The sequence below is a fragment of the Rhamphochromis sp. 'chilingali' genome, assembly GCF_963969265.1.
Source record: "Rhamphochromis sp. 'chilingali' genome assembly, chromosome: 8".
Classification (NCBI taxonomy): domain Eukaryota; kingdom Metazoa; phylum Chordata; class Actinopteri; order Cichliformes; family Cichlidae; genus Rhamphochromis; species Rhamphochromis sp. 'chilingali'.
The window spans coordinates 15,158,808-15,183,679 of record NC_137935.1 but is presented as its reverse complement, the minus strand read 5'-3'; the positions used below and the strand labels follow the sequence as shown (position 1 = coordinate 15,183,679).

At 40.3% G+C, this 24,872-nt stretch overlaps 1 protein-coding gene across 1 annotated transcript; it reads left to right on the top strand.

Annotated features, from left to right (window-relative positions):
• Positions 1–9,552: 9,552 nt before the first annotated feature.
• On the top strand, positions 9,553–22,020 carry LOC308401553 (extracellular calcium-sensing receptor-like; the record flags this gene model as incomplete). Its single annotated transcript, XM_080889828.1, has 6 exons — positions 9,553–9,785; positions 10,004–10,301; positions 10,465–11,259; positions 11,396–11,623; positions 11,784–11,907; positions 21,116–22,020. 6 exons carry the CDS (start codon positions 9,553–9,555, stop codon positions 22,018–22,020), a joined length of 2,583 nt encoding a protein of 860 aa, XP_080745954.1.
• Positions 22,021–24,872: the final 2,852 nt, after the last annotated feature.

The window sequence follows — 24,872 nt, the reverse complement described above, 5'->3', positions numbered from 1 at the left end:
TGGTATTTTACTCTTATTATTTTTCCCAAATTAGTTTGTCACCATCCTGTCAGAATATGAATAAGCTCCTTCTCCTTCCTGATGCATTTTCATTACTTAGTACAACTAGGTAAAAAAAAAAGCATACCAAGGCACTGATAGCTAGAGGTTATTGAGTCAATCATATATTTATCATGGCATGCCTTTATTTTGTCTTTATTTTATGTCAAACCCTGGAAGTTTGAAATTTGAATTACATGCCACTGCAGATAAAATCAGTAAGAGTACCTGTTCTTCTATAACCTGTTCATTTTCATTTTCAAGAGGTTTCCATTGCCATTATCAAATTTTTGTGCGCACCACAATGCAACTCCATCAATTGTTTTGCTTTGTGCATGTATGTGTTTAATGCATGGTTCTCAAAGAGCAGCTACACATATATATGGCAAATGAAATAAGGAAAGTAAAAAAAAATCTGGGGCAGCACGGTGGCACGGTGGTTAGCACTGTTGCCGCACAGCAAGAAGGTCCTGAGTTCAATTCCAACATCAGGCCGGGGTCTTTCTGTGTGGAGTTTGCATGTTCTCCCCGTGTTTGCGTGGGTTCCCTCCGGGTACTCCGGCTTCCTCCCACCGTCCAAAGACATGCAGCTTGAGGGGATAGGTTAATTGGAAAATCCAAATTGCCATTGTGTGAATGTGCGAGTGAATGAGAGTGCAAATGGTTGTCTGTCCCTGTGTGTTGGCCCTGCGACAGACTGGCGACCTGTCCAGGGTGTACCCCGCCTCTTGCCCTATGACAGCTGGGATAGGCTCCAGCGCCCCCCGCGACCCTGAAAAGGATAAGCGAATGGATGGATGGATGAAAAAAAAATCTCTTACTATATCAGTAAAAGCAATAACAGTAAAGCTCTTCCTTTGTATAGGATTTAAAACAAAATATAATATGTGGTACTTTAAAAGATGAGTTTTTAGTGTAAACACAAGTTACAGTAAATAAACAAATAAATCTTTTGGTGTCAGATGTTTGAAATATCTCTAAACTGCTGATTATTTGCTGTTGCCTTTGTTCTCTGTTACCTCTTCATCTGCAGCTGGCGCAAAGACGCACTTATCCACACAACTGTCATTTGCAAAGTGGGTCTACAAACCCAAGCATTAGGGCCACAGGTGGATTGCCCTATTTCAGTACACCAAGCAAAAAATGTAACACCAACCAACCAACCCAGTGATATCAAGTTCTGTACTGATACAAGATGGCGCTACACATGCTGTAAAATCTTTAAACACTTTCTTAAACCATACTTCAAAGACATTGTTAAGTCCATGACATGTTTTTAGAGTAGGGTTCAATGGTGTAAATTTTCCTTACCATTTCCTATTAACTTCAGACTGAATTAGTATCAGACTGATGACAGATCTTAATATCACATCTATGCATCACAGATGTGAAAGTGTAAGTGAATGGATGACTGTAACTTGTATAAAGTTCTAAGAGTATAAAAGTACTGTATAGGAAAAAGATTTTTTTAGTACATTATTTGTAGTGAATTGTTCTTTCCATTGTTAATTTATATTTAAATGGGCCTTTGTATACACTGTTAGACTTTTCATCGCCACTTTACGGTAACATACTGGCCTCACTGTGCTGTGTTACGGTAGCTTAATGCTCTGCAGGATGATACAGTTTTTTGCTGGTGTGGTATAATACTCTTGGACAAATTATGGTAACACGCCGTAGCCTTTTTTACGGTATCTCACTGGCAACAGTGACGCCAGTGAGATACCGTTATGTCGTTATGTCGTAAATTACGTCAACAAAGTAACATCATACTGTGATTAAAAAATTGGTATACTACTGTTTATTCACGGTATGCCACTGTAAGCCCGCTGCAAGGTAATAAACTGCAATTTATTAACCAGTAACTTACCGTTATCACGCATCATCAGTACCAAAAATATTCATCTCTGCTAGAGGATACCGTGTCCCAACAGGCGGTCATTTACCGTTTAACAGGTCGTAATTTTACCGAAATTTCAGTTAACAGTAACATACTGTAAGAGACTGGAGGGTTCCAAAAAAAAATTGGATGGATGGATGGATGGATGGATGGATGGATGGATGGATGGATGGATAGATAGATAGATAGATAGATAGATAGATAGATAGATAGATAGATAGATAGATAGATATATACACACAAAATATAATTCATGTGCTTTACACCACTTTATTTATTATCACTGATTTTTCCCTGCTGAAATACACATTTCCAAAATCAAAAACTAAAAAGAACTGAAAACATTTTCATTGAGGAAGCACTTGTTTTTATTAAACCATGTAATACATTATTTTCTCAGATGGTTGTACAAACAATAACGATATTATGTCATATCCATATCATGGCAGACAACATATGCTCAAGTGTTGGGTTTTCTTAGTTATATTTTGTAGGGTTTTGAAGTGCCTTGGCATTCATTTTGTTGGCACCATACAAATAAAGTGAATTGTAATGAATATAATATCAAGCCCCACACTTCTGCCTTTATATACACTTTGTCCAAAATACTGGCTCACACCACCAAATCATTGCACAAAACAGGGTCCACGACATGGATGAGCGTGTGTGGTGTGAAGGAACTTGACTGACCTGCACTGAACCCTGATCTTGCTTTGTGGACTGAGTTCATTGATTTGTAGGGTGAGCCAATACATGTGACAATTAAAGTGTAAGTAGCTGAAATAATTTTTAACAAACAGGTAAAAGAAGGGAAAAAAATCAAAACTGTTGCACTCAAAAAACCTATTGGACAGAGACAGCGTCTTGCAAGATGGCAAGAGAGCTTGTCTTCATTGTTGTTCGTCTTGTGTAAATGTCCAGAAAGCATGGGCCATGGATCATCTGTGGAGACACAGGTAACAACACATTGGTCACTTAAATTATACAAGAAATTCACTAAAAATGGCAACAGTTACCTAATTTGAAGTTCTCCACTCAAATTCAGTAAGCCGCTGGAGGAAAGTTGTGACATGAGGGTTAATGTAAACAACCTTTCGCTTCACAGTGGTCCCAGTCTTTCTGCTTGTCCCAACCTTGGAGGTACATTTTGTTCCCTCTTCAGGGTTTATCCTTACAAAAAACTTGCACACGCTGACTCCTGGTATTCCAGGTTGAATACATCAATGTCAGAGACTGACATTGCATCAGCAAAGGTGTTCTCTTTGTCCAGCTCAACAATTACACGCCCCTCTGCACTCACCATCCAGCAGGTGGCGGTCATTGAACTTTGTCCTTAAATGTATAGGGGCAACATGTTGTCATTATGCAACATAAAATAATTGTAATACTTCACTTCTTCACACTGTCTAGATAGTCATAAAGCAAATAGCTACGTACTGTTAATTATTAATGGCCTTATGTACATAAGTCCGTTTTAACATATTATAATTGTACATAATTGGGAATTATTCTGCACATTAAACACACCTAACAAACAGTCAGCCCAGTTAAATTACCAGAGATGAATCAACTCTATGGTTATTTTGGAGTTCATAGTTTGTGCTGCTGTTAAACTTTACAGTATTGACTTCAGTATTTCTGCTGTTGGTGTAGCTAGACTACTACGTTGATCAGTAATATGTATTGTGAAATTTGATATTGTTACTTTGCTGGATTCACTGAGACACTTGTCCAACAACCTTGGTTTATAAAGGAAATTACAGAAATTTGAGCTAACAAAACAGACACTGGATACCTGTGTCCACGAAAAGCTCCTGTGCCAAACAGAAATTCTAATATGGTCTAATCAGCTCTATTTCATAAATGACTTCTTACCAAGCATAATCAGCCTTGGGGTGATGGGCAGGTTGCTCTCTGCTTCAAGGGACATCCTGGTAGATGTTTCCTGCCAGAAAAAGGACCAAGACATTTTATGTAACAAATAAAAAAAATATAACAGGACAGCAAGCAACAGCATTAAACATACAGGGAGTGCAGAATTATTAGGCAAATGAGTATTTTGTCCACATCCTCTTCATGCATGTTGTCTTACTCCAAGCTGTATAGGCTCGAAAGCCTACTACCAATTAAGCATATTAGGTGATGTGCAACTCTGTAATGAGAAGGGGTGTGGTCTAATGACATCAACACCCTATATCAGGTGTGTATAATTATTAGACAACTTCCATTCCTTTGGCAAAATGGGTCAAAAGAAGGACTTGACAGGCTCAGAAAAGTCAAAAATAGTGAGATATCTTGCAGAGGGATGCAGCAGTCTCAAAATTGCAAAGCTTCTGAAGCGTGATCATCGAACAATCAAGCGTTTCATTCAAAATAGTCAACAGGGTCGCAAGAAACGTGTGGAAAAACCAAGGCGCAAAATAACTGCCCATGAACTGAGAAAAGTCAAGCGTGCAGCTGCCAAGATGCCACTTGCCACCAGTTTGGCCATATTTCAGAGCTGCAACATCACTGGAGTGCCCAAAAGCACAAGGTGTGCAATACTCAGAGACATGGCCAAGGTAAGAAAGGCTGAAAGACGACCACTACTGCACAAGACACACAAGCTGAAACGTCAAGACTGGGCCAAGAAATATCTCAAGACTGGTTTTTCTAAGGTTTTATGGACTGATGAAATGAGAGTGAGTCTTGATGGGCCAGATGGATTAGGCCCGTGGCTGGATTGGTAAAGGGCAGAGAGCTCCAGTCCGACTCAGACGCCAGCAAGGTGGAGGTGGAGTACTGGTTTGGGCTGGTATCATCAAAGATGAGCTTGTGGGGCCTTTTCGGGTTGAGGATGGAGTCAAGCTCAACTCCCAGTCCCACTGCCAGTTTCTGGAAGACACCTTCTTCAAGCAGTGGTACAGGAAGAAGTCTGCATCCTTCAAGAAAAACATGATTTTCATGCAGGACAATGCTCCATCACACGCGTCCAAGTACTCCACAGCGTGGCTGGCAAGAAAGGGTATAAAAGAAGAAAAACTAATGACATGGCCACCTTGTTCACCTGATCTGAACCCCATTGAGAACCTGTGGTCCATCATCAAATGTGAGATTTACAAGGAGGGAAAACAGTACACCTCTCTGAACAGTGTCTGGGAGGCTGTGGTTGCTGCTGCACGCAATGTTGATGGTGAACAGATCAAAACACTGACAGAATCCATGGATGGCAGGCTTTTGAGTGTCCTTGCAAAGAAAGGTGGCTATATTGGTCGCTGATTTTTTTGTTTTTTGTTTTTTGTTTTTGAATGTCAGAAATGTATATTTGTGAATGTGGAGATGTTATATTGGTGTCACTGGTAAAAATAAATAATTGAAATGGGTATATATTTGTTTTTTGTTAAGTTGCCTAATAATTATGCACAGTAATAGTCACCTGCACACACAGATATCCCCCTAAAATAGCTAAAACTAAAAACAAACTAAAAACTACTTCCAAAAACATTCAGCTTTGATATTAATGGGTTTTTTGGGTTCATTGAGAACATGGTTGTTGTTCAATAATAAAATTATTCCTCAAAAATACAACTTGCCTAATAATTCTGCACTCCCTGTAGAGCTGTATGAAAAAAGCTTACATTTGCTAAGACAAAGAGGGAGTCTTCATCTTCCTTGTAATACTTCATCATGAGAAGTATGGCTGCTGTGCCAACCTTGTTGTTGGTCAAAACTCCCTCACTTTCTATCTGCTGGATGAGTGTCCTTATACCAAGGTTCCATTTGAGCTTCTGGGTGGAGAAATAGTTAACAATCCTTCTGCCTTTGGTTACGAGGGCCTGACCTAAGCACTCACTGACATCGATGCCTGTGAGTTTGTAAAAGTGGTTCGAAAGACCTTTCCGAGTAAACAAGAATGGCCACTGCTCCTGAATTTCAGCTACTGAAAGTGAGGGACAACTGTTGATAAGCTGCCGCTGAGAAATATATGTGATGCACATGAAGTCATCCACATCAGGTCTCTCCACAGCTCCAGGTCCTTCTGAATTAAAAATTGTTAACAAGATGTGTTTCTTTTCCTCTAAAGAAGCTGGCGTTTCCCCCTGAGGAAGTTCAACTGGCTGCCAATTTATACAGCCATAGCTATCTGCAAGGCATCTAACTTTTTTATGTGAGGTTGCATTACTGTTGGGACTGCAGTCTTCCTCATTCCTGGTTCTCTTTGTTTGACGAAGTCTATGTGTTGTATTATCTCGATTAACATGTTGAACTCTAGATTTGATGCTTCTTAGTAGTGAATAATATCCACAACCCAGTCTTTCTCCCTTTTCAGTAAAATCTGCAAATGTTTGAGGGTATCTGTTTATAATGATCTTAGCAACCTCTTCACAAGATGCACGTTTAGGGTTTCTGCAGTTAACTTGCATGGCCTCCACAACAATTTCTAACCATACTTCTGTCCTCTGGATGACCTCTGTCTCCTCTTGTGATTGCATGGGACAGTTGGAGTGGAAATCATTCCCAAGCTCCAGAGTAATGGTGTCATTCAAATTCTTTGGTCTGCCATCTAAAAAAAAGAGAGATGGTGTTAGATTCAGTGTCTACTTTTGTTACAGCTGCAAAGATCCTGAAAATCCTCTATGATGCTCTGTATAGTGCTGGTTGGCAAGAGCATTTTAGCCTGCATTTTTAAATGACACAAAGTCAACTGTCTTCTAATAGATTAACTGTGTCCTCTCCTTGTATTATGGCAAATCCTCCAATTTCTTGTTGCCTTGACTGCTGAACTGTCTACTTATGTTTTCGAGAAATATGGCTGGAAAATGATGTTCGGACACTGAAGTATTTAGAGCAACCTTCAAATGGACATAATACTTTCTCCCCCATCTTTGATATGAAATCTGAGAGGGGCACAAAGAGCTGTGAAATTTTGCGCAGCATACCCACATCCAGGAACTTGACAGCCGAGGTCACCAGTGAACATATAAAACTCCTCCTTAGTGGTCTCCCTTCTTGTTCTGTGATTCCTAGGCATATGTGAATGAAGGCAGAAAATGTTCTGAAAGTGGCAGGGCAGTTCTCAGTTCCACAAGAAAGCCTATAGTTAGCTACATGTTTGTGGCTTTTAACATGCAAACTGAACAATATATATTTGCGTGCACTGATGCCACAAAATTTAGAAATACACATAGTTGCAAAAAGTTCAGTGACCAATTACCTTTCCTAAATGACATATGCAATGCAAAAAGTAAGAGTATTGTCAATAGGGACCAATTCCCAGTTTTTACATGATCAAAATTATTCACAAAAGGCTTCAATAAACAGAAAATGTGTGCCGACAAGAGAGCAGTGCACAAAAATGAAAAGATATTTGAGCTCGACTCTTTAATGGGTTTAACATGACTTAGTCAGCACCCCGCACCGTACAGGTAGTACAAGCACACCTGAAAACACTGACCAGCTAACAGCTTTAAGCATTTGGGCGCAACCTCGGTAGTTCACCGATTCACCTGTTGCAAACGTCCAAGTTTCTATCAAGTCTCATAAATCCATTGGCAACTATTACCTAACTAGTCTCTTGAGTCTCCACATTCATAGATATTGACATTTTTTCTTAGCATTTGACTGAAAATATCCTGGTAGGGTAGCTTGAAAGTCAAAACAAACAGTACTAAGAACGCATTTCTGACTTCTCTCGAATAAGAGAAAAAAACACTTACCTTCAGACTGATTAGCTGGTGTCAATCCAACTTTAATGTGTTCCATGTCAGTCCGTTTTAGGGAAAAAGTGTTATATGGTTTCATTTAATTTTGAGATACTCCCGCATGGACGAGCAATTTGAAGTCTAGCAGAGTTATCACGAATAGCATACGATCTTCAGATATAATCCAATCAACCTTGCATTTAACCCGATTGAACATCCAGTTAACTCTGACTACTTCTAAGTTGCACATGTTAACCATCTATTCATCAATAGTTGATGGTTATGTTGTTCTCCTGCTTTGCAGCTTTGTTTGAGTCTGAATTGCGACTTAAACGTGCAAAACTTGAGAAACAGATCAATATTTTCCTCTTGTTGTTATTTAATGGTGGTTGGCAACCAGCAAAAGGAGCATTAACCACCTCGAGCAATATTTTCTATCCCCATTGTTGTTTTGAAAGTGAATACCCGACGTGTGCGTCATACGTCACGTTGTACGTCAGGTGAAGGTGTGGTGTCGGCTATCGCACCTGTCGCATTACAAAGCTTCAAAAACGTAACAATCGCTTTAAAAACACTACCCAACGCGCTAAACATGAACAAACATAAACACCCGTGTTACATTATCACGTATATCCAGGACATCTCTTCTGAACCAAGACGAAGTGGTGCTACAAAGGAATTATTTGTTTAGGAGAGTGCATTTAATAGCAGTCTGGCCTGCCACAAAATGCACCGCTAAAAATACAGTTTCTGCTTGTCCCAGAATTTATTAATTTTGAGAGTGAAGTTGTAGGACTGATGCTGGTTAGTGGTGTAAGTTTCATGGATGTGACACCTTAACTTGAGTAAAAATGATGACCAGAGCATATTATTAGGTTAGTTCACTGTAGTTAGGCAGAGGTGTCTTAAAAAGTACCACCTTATACAAACCAAATGAAGGTCCAGTATAAGAAAGAATAAGAAGAGAACAAAGGAACACCCTGCTAAATGAAGTCATTTTTAAACATTACTCTAAATGTAGCCATTAGTTTTTGTTGCTGGCCATACAAAAAATAAGTATACTTCAATTATATTTCCCAAGTATACCTTACCTAGTACGTATACTAATAATGCTTCTTGGGATTATATTGGCCCCCGTTTTAGTACATAACAGTATTCTTGAAATTAACTTTTAGATGTACTTTTTGTTCACCATAAATGTACTAGCATAATGTCATAATGTCTACAAGAGTATAATTAAATATACTCGACTCTATCACAATACTAACCTTACAGTATTAATAATGTTTCACATTGTTTGAATAAACAAATACATTTATTAATATATGAGGTTCCATTCAGTTCAAGGAATTAAATTTTAGTGTGGCTGTAACTTACTCCTTCAGTTAAAAATTACGCTGTATATTGTAGTTTATATGTTATACTACTTTCACAGTGAATCGCATTTTATAGTAATACACTCTGAATGAGGATTTAAGTAATTACTCTTAGATCTACAGTAGAAAACAACAGAAATCCGGATGGTGTAATAGTAATCTCAGTAACATCACCAATTGTTACATTTGCTGTATTTTACAGCTGTTTCCATGGGTACGGTGAGTTACCGTAAAAATAATGTAATCTCATGGAATTTTCCCACAATTACATGCAAATTACAGTACTAAACTGCTAACATCCTTTAGAGTTTTTTACTGTTGATTTTGCAGTACTAAGCTATGGAAATTACTGCAAAGGCTAACAGTGTATCGTTATTTTCTGTATATGAACCAACATTAAATTGCAAATTTGGGCGAGTCCCTCCGTTTGCTGAACCTGTACATCAAATGGGAATGATCTGTCTCTATTCTATTTTTTCTTTTGCTGCACCAAAAGGTATAAATACCTTCATCTACATTGTGGTGCTTTAATGCTACTAAGAGTTTAGCTCAAGAAATGACATCGACACAGAGATGGCCAGAGCATGGATGGGCATTTCTGCATCTGTTGTTGGTGGCATCTCTCTCTCATGCTGAGGAGCCAGTGTGCAGGCAGCGAGGAGATCCTGAGAACCCACTGCTGTCTAAGAATGGGGATATTATATTGGGTGCTATCTTTTCTTTTCACACAAGCTGGAAAGACAGAAGAGATTCCTACATGAACCAACCTCTGCCACTACAATGTATCAGGTAAATGACACAATACAAATCAATTTACATTTAAGGAATCTGTTGGCTATCAAAAGAGGAGTAAAATGTATTTTGATTTTCTCAGTTATTTCATTTCCTTCCATTGAATGCTTTAATTTGAAATGCTTTTTTTTATATTTTGAGATTTATCCAGATTATTTATGTCTGCTTTAAGAAACACAATGCAATGCAAATTAATCATAATTGTCTCAATTAAGTTTAAATTTCAGAGATTTGCAGTTTGCCCAGGCTATGCTTTTTGCCATTGAGGAGATTAATAACAGTACAGACCTACTGTCAGGACTCTCTGTGGGTTATAAAATCTATGATAATTGTGGATCTGTTGCCAGAAGTGTAGGAGTTACATTAGCTTTGGCTAATGGTAATGAAAATGTGTCTGTACCATCCAAGACATCATGTACCAGACCTGCACATGTGCAGGCCATTATAGGAACAACATCTTCTTCTACAACCGTAGCAGTAGCTACTGTCATTGGACCTTTTTTTATTCCAGTGGTGGGTATTATATATATTTGCCTGGTGCATCTTATGTACAAGTACCGAGTAGAATTGTTCTTTTTGTAATTTTGCATTATATTTGAACGTTTTATTTTTAACAGTTTCATCTTTTTTCATTCTGTGTCTTTTTCATTTATATTTTTTTTATTTTTAATTCTAGATTAGTCACTTTGCCACATGTGCTTGTCTCAGTGACAAAACCAAGTACCCATCCTTCCTCAGAACAATACCCAGTGACTACTACCAGAGCAGAGCCCTGGCCCATTTGGTCAAGTATTTTGGATGGACTTGGGTTGGAGCTATCAGATCCAATAATGATTATGGAAATAATGGCATGGCCACATTCACAGAAACTGCACAGCAGCTGGGCATCTGTCTGGAGTATTCTGTATCTTTTTTTAGGACAGATCCATATGTGAAAATACAAAAGATAATTGAAATTATAAAGGCTTCAACCTCCAAGGTGATTGTTGCATTCCTTGCCCGTGCAGATTTTAATGTGCTTCTACATGAGTTTTCATACCATAACTTATCTGGGTACCAGTGGGTAGGCAGTGAGTCTTGGATATTTGATTCACAAACAGCAGAAATGGATATGCATCACATACTGGATGGTGCCATTGGTGTTTCCATTCCCAAAGCACATGTCACTGGCCTGAGAGAGTTCATACTGAATAAGAAGCCAATTAATCCATCTAATAATGAATTGTTTACTGAGTTCTGGGAGACAACATTTAGTTGTAAATTCAAGGAGTTGAAGTCATCAGCAGACATTCAGAGAGAGTGTACTGGACATGAAGATATGACTGGAGTTCAAAATAACTTCATTGACATGTCTCTCATGCCTATCTTTAACAATGTCTACAAAGGAGTGTATGCAGTGGCCCATGCACTTCACAATATCCTCAGCTGTAATAAAACATGTAACAAAAATGTGCAGCTAGATCCATTTATGGTGAGCTTTTTGCTAATTTACATGACAGTGTTCACATTAAGATTTTTAATTAAAAATTGATTCTTGCATATTTTTCAGTCAGTAGGTGTGTAATATCTTTGTCATGCTATGAATTGAATTATGACATACTTCTTAGGTTCTGCAACACATACGAAAGATCCATTTCACAACTAAGGAAGGAGATGAAGTTTACTTTAATGAGAATGGAGATCCAGCAGCAAAGTATGACATTATAAACTGGCAGCCAAGAGAAAACGGCGTTGTGGAGTTTGTCATAGTTGGTCTTTATGATATATCATTAACTACAGAGAAACAGCTAAAACTGCAAAACAAGTCTTTAATTTGGGCAAGAAACTCAAAGCAGGTAAGCTATCATACAATTCCTTTTTTATTGTATGTATATGTACTTAAATTGTTTATTTTGGTTTTAATGCTTCAAAATTAAGAAATCGTTTGACATAGAACACCATAGACACAATTTTTTCTCAGTGTCTATACACGGTTAAATGTTCTTGATCATTCAGGTGCCTGTGTCAGTTTGCAATGAGAAATGTCCCCCAGGAACACGCAAGGTTCTCCAGAAAGGAAGGCCTGTTTGCTGCTATGACTGTATAAGATGTGCAGAGGGAGAAATCAGCAACGTTACAGGTGCGGTGATATTTCATTCTAACTTTGGTGCATTACAAAGCAAAGTTATGTATGTAGGAACGCCATACGAGAACTATTTAAGCATTTTGATGAATGTTTTTATGCAGAGATAATCTCCATCTAGATTGCCTGATTGAAATATTTAAAAATATTTAACACATTGCCACAGAATAGTATATATGTTTGCATTTGTTATTACAGCTCACTTATAAAGTGATAACCACTTAATATCGAAGTAATATCATGGTAGCATAATATAATAATAAAATGCTGACATTTATGTAAATGGATAGTAAGTCCCAAAATCTAGGGGTAATAATGTGGAACTACAGCTTGGTAAAAAAGTGGAAATAGTAGGGTAACAAGGCAGAAACAAGAATGTAATAATATGGTACTTTCTAATTTATTAGCACTCAATTACTGTTTGAGTGTTTGTGTAATAATCAGGAAACAGAGCTGCAAAATGCAAAACTGCCTGTTTCTATCTAATAACATATTAATAATCACACTTAAAGAATAGTAATGACTACCAGGAAACACCTTTTGCGTTTTTCAATTCAATTCAATGCCAAATCAAAACAATAGTAATCTCAAGCCACTTTACATTATAAGGTAGGCCCTAGAACAATGCATACAGAGAAAAACCCCAACAATCACATGGCCCCCTATGAACAAGCACTTTGGTGACAGTGGGAAGGAAAACCACCTTTTTAACAGGAAGAAACCTCTGGAAGAACCAGGCTCAGGGAGGGGCGGTTGGGGTGAGAGAAGGAAGACAGGATAAAAGATAAGCTGTGGAGAAGAGCCTGAGATTAATAACAAGTATGATTCAATGTAGAGAGGTCTATTAACACATAGGGAGTGAGAAAGGTAACTGAAGAAGAACTACTCAATGCATCATTGGAATCCCCAAGCAGCCTACACCTATTTCAGCATAGGTAAGGGAGGACTCAAGGTCACGAGATGCAGCCCTAACTATATGCAAAAAGGAAAGTTTTAAGCCTAATCTTAAGAGTAGAGATAGTGTCTGTCTCCTGAATCCAAACTGGAAGCTGGTTCTATAGAAGGTGGTTTCAGGGGCCTGAAAACTGAATACTCTCCCTCCCATTCTATTTTTAATTATCCATCCATCCATCTTCATCCGCTTTATCCGAGGCCGGGTCGCGGGGGCAGCAGCCTAAGCAGAGAGGCCCAGACCTCCCTCTCCCCAGCCACCTCCTCCAGCTTATCCGGGGGAACACCAAGGCGTTCCCAGGCCAGCCAAGAGATATAATCTCTCCAGCGTGTCCTGGGTCTGTCCTGGGGCCTCCTCCCGGTGGGACATGCCCGGAACACCTCACCTAGGAGGCGCCCATGAGGCATCCTTGTCAGATGCCCGAACCACCTCAGCTGGCTCCTTTCGATGTTGAGCAGCAGCGGCTCTACTCTGAGCCCCTCCCGGATGGCCGAACTTCTCACCCTATCTCTAAGGGAGAGGCCAGCCACCCTTCGGAGGAAGCTCATTTCTGCCACTTATATCCGCGATCTTGTTCTTTCGGTCACTACCCACAGCTCGATAGGTGAGGGTAGGGACGTAGATCGACCGGTAAATTGAGAGCTTCGCTTTTATACTCAGCTCCCTCTTCACCACGACGGACCGGTGCAGCGTCCGCATTACTGCAGCTGCAGCCCCAATCCGTCTGTCGATCTCCGGCTCCCTTCTCCCATCACTCGCGAACAAGACCCCGAGATACTTGAACTCCTCCACTTGGGGCAGGAACTCATCCCCGATCCTTTTCCGGCTGAGAACCATGGCCTCAGATTTGGACGTGCTGATCCTCATTATTGCTGCTTCACACTCGGCTGCGAACCGTTCCAGTGCGAGCTGGAGGCCCCCACCCAATGAAGCCAACAGAACCACATCATCCGCAAAAAGCAGAGATGAGATTCTGAGGCCACCAAAGTGAAAGCCCTCCGCCACTTGGCTGCGCCTAGAAATCCTGTCCATAAAAATTATGAACAGAACCGGTGACAAAGGGCAGCCCTGGCGGAGCCCATCACCCACCGGGAACGAGTCCGACTTATTGCCGGCAATGCAATCCAAGCTCTTGCAACGGTTGTATATGGATCGAATGGCCCGTAGCAATGGGCCAGACACCCCATACTCCCGCAACACCTTCCACAGGACACCCCAAGGGACACAGTCGAATGCCTTCTCCAAGTCCACAAAACACATGTAGACTGGTTGGGCAAACTCCCATGCACCCTCAAGTATCCTTGAGAGGATAAAGAGCTGGTCCAGTGTTCCGCGACCAGGACGAAAACCGCATTGTTCCTCCTGTATCTGAGGTTCGACTAGCGGACGAACTCTCCTTTCCAGCACCCTGGCATAGACTTTCCCAGGGAGGCTGAGGAGTGTGATCCCCCTGTAGTTGGAACACACCCTCCGGTCTCCCTTCTTAAAGATGTGGACCACCACCCCGGTCTGCCAGTCCAGGGGTACTGCCCCTGATCTCCACGCAACATTGTAGAGGCATGTCAACCGGGACAGCCCTACAACGTCCAGAGCCTTCAGGAACTCGGGGCGGACCTCATCAACACCAGGGGGTCTGCCACCAAGGAGTTGTTTAACTGCCTCAGTGACCTCGCCCCCGGAAATTGGCGAGTCATTCCCCTCATCCCCAGACTCTGCTTCCTCCTCAGAAGACATGTCAGTGGGATTAAGGAGGTCCTCAAAGTATTCCTTCCACCGCCTAACAATTTTCTCAGTCGACATCAGCAGCACTCCGCCAGCACTATACACAGTGTAGGTAGAGCACCACTTTCCCCTCCCGAGACGCCTGACGGTTTGCCAGAATCTCTTCGAGGCAGTCCGAAAGTCTTTTTCCATGGCCTCTCCGAACTCCCCCCACACCCGAGTTTTTGCTTCAGCCACTGCCCAAGCCACATTCCGCTTGGCCTGTCGATACCTGTCGGCTGCCTCCGGAGTCCCACAGGCTAACCAAGCCCGATAGGACTCCTTCTTCAGCCTGGTGGCTCCCTTCACCTCTGGTGTCCACCATTTGGTTTGGGGATTACACCACGGTAGGCACTAACCACCTTGCGGCCGCAGCTCAATGCAGCAGCTTCGGCAATGGGGACGCTGAACATGGTCCATTTGGACTCAATGTCCCCAGTCTCCCTCGGAATGCTGTTGAAGCTCTGCCGGAGATCTCGCAGACTGGGGCCTCTGCTAGACGTTCCCAGCACACCCTCACTACGCGTTTAGGTGCACCGGGTCTGTCCAGCGTCCTCCCCCGCCACCTGATCCAACTCACCACCAGGTGGTGATCAGTTGACAGCTCAGCCCCTCTCTTTACCCAAGTGTCCAGAACATATGGTCACAGGTGTGGTGATACGATTACAAAATCGATCATCAACCTACGGCCTAGAGCGTCCTGGTGCCACGTGCACTTATGGACACTCTTATGTTCGAACCAGGTGTTCGTTATGGCCAAACTGTGATTTGCACAGAAATCCAATAACAAAACATCGCTCGGGTTCAGATCAGGGAGGCCGTTCCTCCCAATCACACCCCTCCAGGTCTCGCTGTCGTTACTCACATGAGCATTGAAGTCTCCCAGCAGGACAACAGCACTCCCCCCCCCCCCCCCCCCCCCCCAGGGACTCTAAGAATGCTGGGTACTCTGAACTGCCACTCGGCGCATAAGCGGTCAGGACCCGTTCCCCGACACAGGGGAACGGGTTACAGGCGCAGGGAACAAACCCTCTCATCCACCAGGAAAAGCCCCAACATACCGGCAGCAAGCCAAGGGGATATTAAATTGGAATTAATTAATTAAATAAAGATATGACACATGTAATTAATTAATTATTGACACATTTAATTAATTATTTATGTATTTCACATTTTAATTAATTATTGACACATGTAATTAATTAATTATTGACACATTTAATTAATTATTTATGTATTTCACATTTTAATTAATTATTGACACATTTAATTAATTATTGACACATTTAATTAATTATTTAATGATATATTTATTTATTTCATTTTGGCAGTCCTGGCGCCTGGCTCTCATCATGAAAAAATTTTATCTGTCAGCCTCACCCATCAAACTCAGGGGGCGGGGTTAACGCTGATCGAGTCAAAACCATTGCTTTGGCCTGGTGGCCATTGTTTCTAGCACACAACAACCGGCACGTGGAAGCTAACAGAACTGAACTTTGAAAAACCCTGTTTGTGTGTCACCAAATACCGTTTTAATATTTTTTTAGCCGAGAATGTAGTGGTTTAATCTTCATGTGTTTGGTCGGTTTGTCAAGATACAGCCTCTTTGCAAAAGTGCTTCGATGATGTCGGAGATGTCTGCCCAGTCTCACGGCAAAGCGTGGGATAGACCCGCTCGCCTCGCAAGCAATCCCACCGACAAAGCGCAGGCCCCGGTACACAGCTGTAGTAACCCCCGCTGACTTCTTTTACTGAGGTTATATTTATCGGTGTTTTATTTCCTGAAGTTCTTATGTGTCCTACGTGTTTCAGTCGCCAATTCTGAATTATAACTAACATTAAAAAAATGTTTAAGGAGGAGAGAGAGCAAATAAATCTGTTTAACATCTGATCTTTGGGTTTTTGTTCAGTAATCAGCGTGACCTGTGTATAAACGCATAAAAGAGATAACGTTGGTGTTTCTGTCATGTAGTAACTGCTGGCTTTAACTGTACAAAGGTTGTTCGACGCTATGAAACACATACAGACTTCATGATGTTCGGCTAATATTTTTATTGTGAATATTAATCATGAGGGTAAACGGCCCTGTACACCACGGAGCGAGGTCAGCATATCCACGATATCCTCAGCTCCATGAGTTAACACAAAGTTTCCCAGCTGACTATCTAACTGCCAACTATTCCAGAGACGTGAAAATATACAGCATAAAGAAAAGTGCAAGAGACTCAGCAGCAGATTAGAATAACAGTTATAGATTTAATAAATCACCAAATGAATCCAAGAAACGAGCAAACCTGTTCCGACAATTTGAGTTTGTATTCCCTCAGCTGCAGACTCGCTGCTGTTTAAATGTTTGAAAAGGAAGATTAGATATAAACAAATGTGAGGCAAGCACGTATAGTGGCTGTGTCCTGTTTTAAGATCATACATGTAAAATTGTTGTCTGACCTCCGTCGATCCAGCCGCTCAGAGTCCGTGGTTACCATGGTTACTGCATAAGCAGCTATAATGTTAACAGCTGGCACTGAGAAAACCTACCGGCAGCATGGGTGTTTATGTTTTTCATTGCAAAAGAACTGTCTGAATGGTTAACTGAAGTTAACTTGGATAAATTATAGTTAAGGAGTATCACAGATAACGCCTACGTCAGCTGTGTGACTGTTCACCACTACACTGAAATCAGCAGGCTATTACTGAAATACACGTGCTATATCATAAACTATGATATAAATAGGGAGGTCCTATTAACATGTTTAGTTTTAAAGGACACCTTCCTGCCTTTAGTCTCCTTCATGAGCAGTATTAGTTTTCTTCTAACATCCAGAAGTCTGCACGATGTGTTTCATAGTTTGTAACAAGCCTTTGACAGGTAAACATAACATGACCGAAAAAGCCAAAAAAAAAAAAAAAAAAGAGAGAGAGTGTTGACATAAGAAGAGAAAATGCTCTCAATAATGGGGACAGGCAAATGGTTTATTTATGTTTGATGTGTTTTTATTACTCCCTAAATATCGTCGGTGAAGTTCGCCATGCATGTCAGATTTTCCTGCGCATTTTTATATCTCTGCCAACAGAGAGAGAAAAAAAATCACATTCTAACAGACAGCTGGTGCTTAGAATACAGTTGAATAACTATTAAAAATCAGATGATATTTAGATGATAGTTCAGTCTAACACATGTGCCAGTGAACCATTAAACGTCTGTGAAACTATGCAGTTATGAAACATAACTCTAACCCCAGCCAAACCGATTTGCTCAGTTGTAAATAAAACAGCGAAGTAAACGTGACCCGACAGACAGAACCTGAGTGAATGAAGTCCAGCGTTTAACCACTGAGAGCTAAAACTCAGCTGAGGTTTCAAAGCTGTGTGATTGGACATCAGCCGCTGATAAAGCTGGCTCGCCTATAAAGTGCTCTGTAAGGAAAAATGTCTGTGAAGGTTCTCAGTCATCCAGGTCATCGTAGTCAAAGGAGCTTGCAAAGAAAAGCGTCTGGACTTCTTTAAGTTGCTTGAAGACGTTTCACCTCTCATCCGAGAAGCTTCTTCAGTTCTAAGGTCAAATGGTGTAGAGTCCCAGATATAAACCTAGTGGGAGAAACCCCCCACAGAGGGACAAAAGGACCCCCTGATGATCCTCTAATCGCCTGAGCCAAGGTGTGTAACTGGGTGTGGGTCCCAATCAGCCAGAGTTTCGGGTGTGTTCATTGTGAAACCTGGCCCCACCTTATCATGCGAATTCCTGAGGGCAGATGGCCCAGGATGTGAGTGGGCGTTAAGGCGTCTGGGAAGGGATCTCAAAACTGGATTATAGATGGCAGAGAGTTGGTGTCGTAAACCCCCGCCTCTGTTCAAAGATGGTCGCTCACAGTGGACATAGATGGCTTCTTTCACTCCTCTTTCAAACCATCTGTCCTCCCTGTCCAAAATGTGAACATTGGCATCCTCGAAAGAGTGTCCTTTATCCTTAAGATGCAGATGGACTGCTGAGTCTTGTCCTGTGGAGGTGGCTCTTCTGTGTTGTGCCATGCGCTTGTGAAGTGGCTGTTTGGTCTCTCCAATGTAGAGGTCTGAGCATTCCTCGCTGCACTGTACAGCATACACCACATTGTTAAGTTTGTGTTTTGGCGTTTTGTCTTTCGGGTGAACCAGTTTTTGTCTGAGCGTGTTGCTGGGTCTGAAATATACTGGGATGTCATGCTTGGAGAAAACTCTCCTGAGTTTCTCTGATACACCGGCTACATAGGGGATGACAATGTTGTTGCGTCTGTCCTTCTTATCCTCCCTCGCTGGTGTCTGGTCTTCTTTTCTGTGCCTCTTTGCTGACTTTAAGAACGCCCATTTAGGATAGCCGCACGTTTGGAGTGCTTCCTTTACATGTGTGTGTTCCTTCTTTTTTCCTTCAGGCTTAGAGGGAACATGTTCTGCCCGGTGGTGTAGGGTCCTAATTACTCCAAGTTTGTGTTCCAAAGGGTGATGGGAGTCAAAGAGGAGGTACTGGTCCGTGTGTGTGGGCTTCCGGTAAACTTCGATGTTGAGTTTGCCGTTCTCTTCAATGTGCACAGCACAGTCCAGGAAAGGCAAACAATTGCCCTTTGTGTCTTCCCTGGTGAACTTGATGTTTTTATCCACAACGTTAATGTGCGCAGTGAAGGATTCCACTTCTTGTGTCTTGATTTTGACCCAGGTGTCGTCCACGTATCTGTACCAGTGGCTGGGTACTCTTCCTTAGCAGCAGGTGTTAAACAGCTGACAGGTGAGGAGGGGGATGCATGCAGGTAAACTGAGGGTCTGTTGAGCTGATCGCTGGTTTCGTGAGAAAAATGTCAGCTCGTTCTTTATGTTACAGAAGCACAGAGACACAAGACCAGGCGGAAAGAGACAATCGTTCGGTGAAAATGAGAATCTGCGAATGCAACATGTGGAACACGGAGAGTGGAATATGTAAACAAACCGGTTAACGTAACCCCCTGGGTGCACTCTGCATGCTAATTGTTAGCAGAGCTAGTAAAATCTCTGAAAACATCTGAGCACTTTTGCAAACATGTTCTATGTTGACAACCTGACCAGACGTATGGCGCGACATTCGCGGCTAAAACACTGTTAAAAGTGTAGCTGGTGACAGAAAAACGGGGTATTTTAAAACTACTCCACCACCATTGCTGCCTGTGATTTGATCTGCATTCTGGGATACCTGGCTGCCCCAAGTCTACACAAGCAATCGATTATCTAGGATCGACCTGTTTTGACTTACTTTGCACGGCAACCAATCAAATGTTAGAGAAGCTGCATGGGCAGCGTTAACCCCGCCCCCTGAGTTTGATGGGTGAGGCTGACAGATAAAATTATTTCATGATGAGAGCCAGGCACCAGGACTGCCAAAATGAAATAAATAAATATAGCATTAAATAATTAATTAAATGTGTCAATAATTAATTAAAATGCGAAATACATAAATAATTAATTAAATGTGTCAATAATTAATTAATTAAATGTGTCAATAATTAATTAAAATGTGAAATACATAAATAATTAATTAAATGTGTCAATAATTAATTAATTACATGTGTCATAACTATTTATTTAATTAATTAATTCCAATTTTAATTAATTATTGACACATTTAATTAATTATTTAATGGTGTATTTAATTAATTCATTATGGCAGTCCTGGCGTTCCATAAGCTTGAAGGCCTACATAGCAAATTATTAGAGATAGGTTGATCATATTTAAGATTGACACATTAATTAATAGCAGGACTTCTTTGTGCAGTCTTGTATGAATGCAGTCAGGAAGACATGTTGATGGTTTGGAGGAATTAATTACTGAAGTTAACTAAGAAAGATCAATTGAAGAAAAAGATTCTAAAGACTTTCTAATATGTTATTAAACAGAAAGGCAGTTTTGCATTTTGTATTTCTGTTTCTGCTTATTACACAGAAACTACCACCAGTAATTGAGTGGTATTACTTACAAATGCCGAGCTGTAATAAAAAGTGCTGCCATAGAAAACTATGTATTATTAGAAAGAGAGATACATGTTTGATCTTGTAACACAGAGGTTCCCAAAGTGGGGGACATGCCTAAGAAATACCGCAGTGTCATTGCGGTATGAATTTTCATCAGACAAAATTTTCTTGTAAAACAAAGGGGGGTGCCTAGCAAAAAAAACTTTGGGAACCACTGTTGTAACAGGATGTATTATGTAAAATTGTGTATCTTTCTGCCTTTGTGCTTGCTACTAAATATTTAGAATTATTTGCACATTGCTTCTAAAATGCAAAGGACAAGTATACCACATTCATAAACTCTGATGAATGCTCTAGAAGTTATATCTTTAAATCGTCATTTGATCACAAAACAGTGTGGCAGCCATTCAATAATAATGTTGTTTATGCACTTCTAATTCAACACCAGTAGAATATATCATAGCAGAGGCATAAAAAATTGTATTCATTAAGTGTAACATCTGCTTCAATATTAATTTCCAGATTCTATCACCTGTGTGAGATGTCTACCTGAGTTTTGGTCAAATGAAAGAAGAGATGCCTGTATAAAGAAGGAAGCAGTGTTTCTGTCATATGAAGAAATTATGGGAGCACTGCTCACTGCAGCATCTTTATTTGGGGCATGCATGACAATTATTGTGATACTCATTTTCTTCAAGTATAGGAAAACTCCTATTGTCAGGGCAAACAACTCTGAACTGAGCTTCCTGCTGCTCTTCTCCTTAATTCTGTGCTTCCTGTGTTCTCTGACCTTCATTGGTCAGCCCTCTGATTGGTCCTGTATGCTCCGACATGTAGCATTTGGCATCACCTTTGTCCTCTGTATCTCTTGTCTTCTGGGAAAAACAATAGTTGTTTTAATGGCCTTCAGAGCTACACGTCCAGGTAGTAATGTTAAAAAATGGTTTGGGCAGACACAGCAGAGACTCTGTGTTACAGCATTCACTCTTATACAAGTTAATATTTGTATCATCTGGTTAACAACTTCTCCTCCTTTTCCGTTTAAGAATTTTAAGGAAATCAAAGATAAAATCACTTTAGAGTGTGCCCTCGGCTCAGCTGTAGGCTTTTGGGCTGTTCTTGGTTATATAGGACTTCTGGCTATTTTATGTTTTATTTTTGCATTTTTAGCTCGAAAACTACCCGATAATTTCAATGAGGCCAAGTTTATCACTTTCAGCATGCTGATATTCTGTGCAGTGTGGATTACATTTATCCCAGCATATGTTAGCTCTCCTGGGAAGTTCAGTGTTGCTGTAGAAATATTTGCTATACTTGCTTCCAGTTTTGGACTGCTAATTTGCATCTTCATACCCAAATGTTATATCATCTTACTGAAACCAGAAAATAATACAAAAAAACATATTATGGGGAAGAAGGCACCATAGTCACTTTCAAAACTGAATGCAGTAAAATGGAATTTTAATGTTATTATTATTTTTACATAATTGGGTCATCATCCTTTCAGAATATAAATAAGCTGCCAGCAGGATATAGTCCATTGATACTGGCTTTGTAGAAACTGCTTCTTCTTTCTGATGCATTTTCATTACTTACTTTGTAATTTACTCAAACAAAAAAAAAAAACATACCAAGTGACTGATAGCTAAAGGTTATTGAGTCATTCACACATTCATCATGACGTGCTTTTATTTTGTTCTGTCAAACTCTGGAAATTTGTTATTTGAATGACATGCCACTGCAGATAAAATTAGCAAGAGTATGTTTTATTCTGTAACCTGTTCATTCTCCATATCAAGAGGCCTCCAACCACTGTTGAATTTTAGTGTGCAGCACAGTCTTGATTACAGTAGTTGCTTTGCTTTGTCCATGTATGCGTTTTATGCATGATTCTCAAAGAGCAGCTACACATAGATACATGGCTAATGAAATCAGAAAAGTTTAACTTTTTTCTCTTAATTTAATGATAATAGCAATAACAGTTAAGCTCTTCCTTGATATAAGATCAGAACAAAATACAGTCCCAAACGCATAGAAATAGCTGCGTTTTCAAAAATACCCATGTAGGTGTGGACACAGCGTAAAAGAGTTAGTAGTTTATTTTATTACTGTAATTTATTGCAGATTACTTGTACAGTGGAACCCCAACTTACGAATACCCCATTTAGCGAAAAATTCAAGTTACGAAGGCACTTAACGGCAATATTTCTGCCCGTGTTACGGCAAAATGCCCGCGTAACGAAATCCGCTGGCTCTGATTGGCTGAGCCCAGAATGCCTGCAGTTAGCAATTAGCCTATAGCCTATCGTTCACTCAAAAGGCGCAATGGGTGCTTCGACTTATGAAAATTTTCGACTTACGAAAGACCCTCAGGAACGAATTAATTTCGTAAGTCAGGGTTCCACTGTATAATATATGGTACTCTATACGATGAGATATTAGAGTAAATACAAAAACAGTAAATATACAAAAAAATTCTGCTGGTGTAAAATGTCTAAAAAACCTCTAAACTGCTAATCATTTACTGTTGCCTTTCTGCTGGCAACAGAATCAGTCTCCCAAGTAGATTGGGAGACAGATTCTAGCTAATTAAGGTGGACATTAAACTCTAAAAAGCTGTCATACTGCCCCTAGTAGCAGCAATAGATTTAATTTTAAGAACAAAAACACGAGGATATGCAGTTCATTTTCAACTTCTGTCTAATAAGCAACGAGTGATTTTAATTATTTATTTATTGTTGGCTAACTGAACTGAAATGAAATCCACTTGTTAGCCATAATGCATAGTTTTGAAGAGTCAATTATAAATGAAGACTTTGTGGAGGAGAGCCTGTTTGCGTGGGTGCACCAGTGGTTCACCGGACCAACAGGCTAAAGTCAGATTAGATTTTTCCTCACTAGATCAGTATACAGACCAAGCTGGCAGAGCAGATGTCTGTAAGATGCGACCAACAATATTTTATGCGAATAAAATGCTGCTCATCAAAAAACATGATAACTGGTCAGTTTACAGAGTAAGCAGAAAGTATCAAGTAGTGTAACAAATGGCTTTATCATAGGAGTAAGTAACATACTGTGCTACTCAAAAGTAACACGTAATGTATAATACATTACTGTTTTTGAGTAATGACCGCAGCACTGATTGCAAACTGGTTGTAAATTGATTTGATGTGCTTGGGTACTCATCGCACATCTGCACTGCCAGCTGATTGTGCTGCTTGGCCTTTCCACGCGGCCTGACGAGGAAAAGTCAAACACAGAGGGGACAGTGTCAACTTCAGCTTGTGGGTCTGGTGAACCACCGATGCAACTGACTTAAACACACACTTATCCACCTAACTGTCATTTGCAAAGTGATCTACAATCCCAAGCATTATGGCCCACAGGTGGATTACCTTATTTCAGTGGGAATCAATTTAACAATTAAAAAACAACCAACCTAGTGACATCAGGTTCTGTACGGGCACAAGATGGCGCTACACCTGTTGTAAAAACTTAAAACACTTATTTCCTAAACTACACTTCAAATGTCAAATCCTCCCTGCTGTAAATTTCCCTTAGCATTTCATGTCATCTTTAATTTAGTATCAGACTGTTGACAGATCTTAATATCACATCTATGCATCACAGATGTGAAAGTGGAAGTTAATGGATTACTGTAACTTGTTGTATAAAGCTCTAAGAAGAGTGTATAAGAGTAATGTATAAAAAAGTAAAGTTTCCAGTGCATCCAGTTCTTTCCTTATTAAGCAGGTGCTTTCTAAGAAAGTAATTTTATGACCTTTGTTACCACTTTGGAAAAGGATACTGCATGTTTAACATTTGAATACATTTTAATGCATATTTATTTCTAATAAATTGTTTTTTGCACTGTTACTTCTTATTTAAGCCCTGTGTGATGTGTATGTCCTTGTTTTACATACATAAACTTACATTTAAATGCAAATTTGGGCATGATTCTCCTTTTGCCAGACCTGTACATCTACTGTGAATATACTGCCACTCTTCGATTATGTCTTATGCTGCACCAAAAGGTATAAATACCAGCTTAAGTATTTCATCTTCATTATAGTACTTTTAATGCTACTAAGTGGTTTAGCTCAAGAAATGACACCAACACAGAAATGGCCAGAGCAGGGATGGGCATTTCTACAACTGTTGTTGGTGGCATCTGTCTCTCATGCTGAGGAGCCAGTGTGCAGACAGAGAGGAGATCCTGAGAACCCACTGCTATCTAAGAATGGGGATATTATACTGGGGGGGATGTTCTCTTTTCATA